Source organism: Octopus bimaculoides, chromosome 10 (genome assembly GCF_046866305.1).
Source record: "Octopus bimaculoides isolate indiv1 chromosome 10, ASM4686630v1, whole genome shotgun sequence".
Taxonomy (NCBI): Eukaryota; Metazoa; Mollusca; class Cephalopoda; order Octopoda; family Octopodidae; genus Octopus; species Octopus bimaculoides.
In genome coordinates this window covers 79720532-79726693 of record NC_142937.1, presented here as the reverse complement: position 1 = coordinate 79726693, position 6162 = coordinate 79720532, and the positions used below count along the sequence as shown (strand labels likewise).

Genomic DNA, 6162 nt, shown 5'->3' with positions numbered 1-6162 from the left:
AATATGTAAGAGAGAGAGAAGGAAGGGAATCGGTTGTATTAATGATGTAGTAATTAATAATAATAATAATAGTAATAGTAATAATAATACTTATATAATATGTGGTGAGTGAATTGAGGGGGGGAGAAAAGGAAAAAGGAACCCCCTCTGAAAAGAAAAGTTCCCCTTTTACCAATTCCATTAGAAATAAAAAACAGAAATCGTAAGCAAAACGAAAATCTAAGAAATTTACTGAAAATCTAAAAAGATGGAAGAACGTGAAGACATCGTTAAGGAAACCATGGAGAAAACCGATGAAGAAGGTAACAGCTATTATTAGCAAATACTTCTGTCTTTCTTCCCTTATTATTATTATTATTACTTGTGATTGTCTTCTATGATTTATTATTAAATTGTTGTGAGATTTGTGTTTATATATTTCTCTTAATAATGTTAAGACGTGGGTTTTTTTAAAATAAATATTTGTGATTTTGTCGTTTGGATTGCGTCAGGTGTTTCTTTATATGTCGTTCTGTAATGTTTCAATAATGTCTAATAACGTGTTTATAATAAATAAACCTTTCTTGTGTCTGTGTGTAGACGTGTGAAGAAATAATTTAACATGTGTGTGTGTGTATAATGATTAAATGAATGTGTTTATAACAAATATATCCCAGTGTCTGATGTGGAGACATTTCATAATGATGTCTCCAATCGATGTTGAAATATTTCCCGATCTCCTATTATAATGTCTAGTGTTTATAATAAATAAATCTTGCCATCTCCCTGCCTCTGATGCTGATGATGATGATGTCTCCACGAAATGTCTAAAAGTGGGATCGCCTCCTTCAATATATTATTAATCATTATGGTTTTGCTTTCACCATCAAACATTCATAAAAAGTGGCGAATCGACAATTCGACGAAGAAATTACATTTATTTTACATTAAACTACATTTATTTATCTAGTTTATCAATCTTTATAATCGTTTTTTTTGGGGGGGGGGGGGGGTTCTTTAAACCTTCCCCTCCACGTATCTTACGTTGATGTATTGATAGACATGCTTTTCCTTTTATTATTAAAAATTGTGGATTTACGTATTTCTTAGACAATCGTCGACATCTATTGATATTTCATGTTAACTTTTACATCACTGATCTGTTTACTATGTATAATATAATATATATATATATATAATATAATATATATATATATAATATAATATAATATAATATAATATAATATATCTTTGTATTATTTAAAAGAATTTGATTCAGTTACATGCCGAATATTTTTTGTAATCACTTCAGTCGTGTAAAAGTTTAAATATGAAAATATCAAAACATATTGACGATTATTTAAGAAATACGTAAATCCACAGAGTGTGTGTGTGTGGATATACAGACTTTGATATGTGTACAAATAAATAGGTATATAAACTGTATAATATTGTGTACACACAAGTATACACACACACACACACACGCACAGCTTTCCAGACATTTATCTTGAAATATGTCATGTATTCTGGTAAATTTTGTATAATATATACTTGCACAGATGTGTGTATATATATGTGTGTAAAATGATTGCTCTGTGTATCTCCCGCGCACGATTGTGTATCTATGTGCACACACAGACACACACACCCCTACAAAATACGCATATATACACGCACGCACGAGATGAAAACCCTTTATTGAGAGATGTGTGTTTACCGTTATAAAGTGACTCAGTGGCCTTCATCTTCAGCATCCTGTCGTTACTATGCGATGGCCTTCAACTCTGTCTCCCTCACAAAACAACCATTGCTCATATTTAAATATTCCAGTAGCTCTTTAATTCTTTCTTCATCATTTCAAATTCGTCCCTTTTCTCTTCGATTCTTCTCTTTTTTCCTATCTTTTATCCCCCCCCCCCCCACAGACTACTATTACGTCTTCACCTGTTTCACCTTTACCATCATCCTCGTCTATTGCTGCTACTCTTATAAAATTGGTTGTGAGCATCTGTTTCAGTTACCAAAACATTCTAGTTAGTATCTATTAGGGAGGTGGAGATTCTGTGGTTGTCAGTGCGATTTGTGTTGGCGCTTGTCATCTTGGCACTGATGTTAGTGATGGTGCAGCATTTTCCACGAATTTCTATCAATTGCTCTCTTCGCTGAACATGTATAATTTACTTCTGCCTCCTTCTGTGTAGCTTAGTGATTGCTGCTACCTCTTATATCTAAAAACTCTTACCTCGAGCAAATGACACAATGTGTATTACTACTTAAGACACTACAGTAATATCATCAGCTTCAATAATAGTAATTGTCATTCAGTCGGCAGAAAGCCAATTTCTCGGAACAGAGTTGATTGTATCATCACCAATGCTTTACCAACCTTCAGGGAATGTAAGTTAGTCAAACTGACAGTGATTTGAACTCTGCAAAGTGAGAAATCAAACTAGATAGCTTAAAATATTCAGTATGGTTGTCTTGTTACTGTTTTTGATTATCATCCCTATTGTAAATAAAAATATTAAGAACCATTTCATTTGAGTTGGGAAAAGATAGTTTTATTCAAATAAAGGAGATTGTGATTAATTGTAATCAGCCCCTGAATATTGGTACGTATTTTACTGACCTCCCTCCCCTGACCTTATGACTATATTGAACTTTGAGGAATGAGCTACCTTGAGAATAGTTGTAATTTCTGCTCCTTATTTTCTCCATTGGATTGTCAATCCAGTTCTCTTTTCTAAAGAATTCAAAATTAGCAGTTGATTGGTGAAATTTGAAATTGAATATTTATTTTCGGATGGGTAGTGGGGGTTGTCTGGAAGGAGGGGTTGTTTCTAGAGTCATCTTGAATATATTAGGCATAAGGGCATGCTGTTCTGTGTGGCAGTAGTTCTTGGATATATTGGTTTTAGACTTAACACAAAGGTTTTTCACTTTAGGGTCAATGCAGGAAAGCAATATTTTGACAGTAATCTGTCTTTGTCTGTCTCTGTCTTTGTCTGTCTCTGTCTGACCACCTCTTCCTGTCTTTCTCTCTCTCTCTCTTCTCATTTGCATTGTGATAGAAAGGAAATGGTTTCAGCCAGTTATTGAAACTCCATCATGATCTCAACTTGCCGGTTCTCTCTCTCTCTCTCTCCCCCTCTCTCATGCTATGTAATGTTAAAATGCTAAGTAAATCTCAATGGGACTTGAACTCCAATATATGTCACAGTTTCATTTCACCACCATCTGCACCACATCCTATTACTCCACTCAGATTCTTAAGGCTGAGTTTATTAATTGGGCAAAATCTAATGGATTGCTATGTTTATATTTTATCAATCCTGGAACACTTACAGCTAATGTCAGACATAGCGTAGAATGAAGTGGAAACAAGTACCAAAAGTATCTACCCAGGTGCACCTTCACCTGAAGCTTTCCATATCACATTTAATTTCATATTTATTTTCATTTTATTTTTTGTGTTTCCATGAAAACTTATTGAAGAACTTGCCTAAGGTTCTTCACAGCGAAAAAAAAAATTTGTTCTAAGAGAAATAAACAATACATAAACCTTGTTAATTAATTATGACTGATAGCAGCAGCTGAGCAAATGCAAACTTACCTTTTAATTTTGATCTTTCAGGGGAAATATTGTGATGGTAGTGGTGGTGGTGGTGGAAGTAGTAGTAATAGTAGTAGTAGTGGCGGCAGCAGCATCAATGATCTAATAGGGTAATCATAATACTTAATCAGGATTTCTAACATAGACACGAGACCACCAATTTCAAAAAAACTTGATTATATTTTATCCACCCTGGAAGGATGAAAGGCAAATATGACTTCTGTGGAATTTGAAGTCACATGAAGAATCACAAATATATCAAAGTATGTGCTTGTGTTGTAAGCAAATCTGCCATTTGTGACGAAAAGGATTTCTCACTTAAAATTGGTGTCTCAGAATCCATGGCAAAAGAACAAAAAGCTGCAGCCCCACTCCTGCCCTTTTCCTTTTCTTTTTCAAGGTCATCTGTGGCGTGAATGGCTCCCTGTAGGAATCAGAGGCATTTATTGACTCACTTTGCAGAGAACACAATCACCAACCTGTTCTTGATGCCATATAATGATAATAATAATAATAACCCTTTCTATTATAGGCACAGTGCCCAGAATATTTTGGGGAGGGGGTATATGTATGAACCCCAGTGCTCAAACTGGTACTTATTTCATTGACTGTGAAAGGATGGAAGGCAAAGTTGACCTTGATGGAATTTGAACTCAGAAAGCCAATAATAATGATAACAATAATAATAATAATAATAATAATAATAATAATGGTTTCAAATTTTGGCAGAAGGTCAGCAGTTTTAGGGGAGGGGATAAGACAATGACATTGACACCTCCACCCCACACCCCTCAGTGCTCAACTGGGACTTATTTTATTGACTCTGAAAGGATGAAATGCAAAGTTGACCTCAGGTGGGGAATTTGAATTCAACACAAAAACAGAGTTAATGCCACTAAGCATTTTGTCTGGTGTTGCTAACAATTCTGCTAGCTTACCTCTTTGACGATGACGATGATGATGATGATGATGATTTCTTTATTCACCACAAGGGTTCACATTAAGAAAAACATGGACAGTACAGGACAAAACAAAGAATGTGTGTGTGCGTGTGTAAACAAGATGATGATGATAATAATAATAATAATAATAATGGTTTCAAATTATGGCACAAGACCGGCAATTTGTGGTGAATGGGAGGTTGATTACATGATTCTGCCATGTAATCTGCCATATTGATGATGATGATGATGATGATAGTCTATTCCTTATACTATACACGATATCAAATAAAGAGTATAGACAATAGAGTGAACCCCAGTACCTTTTGGTACTTTGACTGTGAATGGATAGAATACAACTGTGAGGTAGTAGTGACCTAAGCAATCCTACCACCACCACCACCACCAAACAATAATGATCATAATGTTAAAACTTGTTTCTATATTTGCTGATATTTGATGGTGCAAAGAAGTGGCAGTTCCTACCCAGAAGAGCTATTGACAGCATCATGGTAATAATATCTATTATGTAGTAATGCTGAAATATCAGTTTTGTTGGTGAAGTGTGTGTAGAACAGAGAGAGGGGGAGAGGGGAGAGATAGAGATCCTTTGTATAACGGATTAACATTGAAATACTCATTGTTTGTTGGGTACAAATGAAGGGTGCTATTTTTGTGCTAGTAATAAAACTGAATATATATATATATATATATATATACATACATAATGATGTCATTTGTATATTGAATGAAATGTTAGCTTTTTGATATATTTTGTTTTAGTTTGATATTATATATAAGCATGTATATGATAAAACTTGTGCCTGTTTATTGTTGATATGATATCAGTTAATATCAGTATTGTGTGGAGGTTACATTGTTTCAATATCAACATTGAAATGTTTATACTATTACTGTGAAAGACCTATCTGTATTGTATTTGTTTTGTGTAAAAATGTGTACATGTGCAAAAGATTTCTGTATGTGTATATATATTCATCTAATAATGTTTGTGTGTGTGTGTATAGGTCTGTATGTGTTTATGTGTATATACATATGCAAATGTGTTAATCATTAAAGAATTATTTGTGTGTGTATATACACACACACACACATACAAATAAAAAATGTGTTAGTCATCTAAGAAATAATTTGTTTCTGAATATAATGTATACATTTTGTTTGTATGTACATTGTGTGTGTGTGTGTGTGTGTGTGTGTGTGTGTGTGTATAAAAGTACAAGTAAAATGTAAATATTTATGTATGGAAATTTTTTTTTTAATTTCTTCCTATCAAGATAAGAGTTCTTTTTGCCTAAACAGTAATTAGTGTGAAGAGGATGAAGAGTACTTTTGAAACATTTTTAAAATGTTTTACTGGTTTCATATAGTTTATAAATTGACTTCATTCACTACATCTTTGTGAAGCTCAACTTCTCAAAATGATTGGACTTGGAAATACTTAGTGAAATGGCCATAGTCTTGGTTAAGTACTTGTCAAGAGACCTCTTTTACATTTATTGTAAAGGCAGTGCTTCTTACCTGCCATATATATATATATATATATATATATATATATATATATACATATACATACATATACATGTGTGTGTGTGTGTGTATAAC

General features: G+C 33.4%; 1 protein-coding gene across 27 annotated transcripts in view; it reads left to right on the top strand.

Annotated features, from left to right (window-relative positions):
- Positions 1 to 6162, top strand: part of LOC106869538 (tyrosine-protein phosphatase non-receptor type 4) — a 379747-nt gene that overhangs the window by 98884 nt on the left and 274701 nt on the right. For 17 of the 27 annotated variants that reach the window (XR_016243460.1, XR_016243459.1, XR_016243458.1 and 14 more), the window contains exon 1: positions 1 to 302. This exon is cut by the window's left edge and continues 698 nt beyond it. The exons of the other annotated variants lie outside the window; for them this stretch is intronic. Coding sequence is in view for 12 of the 17 variants with exons in the window: in XM_014915321.3 (XP_014770807.1) it covers positions 248 to 302 (55 nt within the window). In the remaining 5 variants the exon portion in view is untranslated. The remainder of the gene's footprint in view (positions 303 to 6162) is intronic. 27 annotated transcript variants of the gene reach the window in all.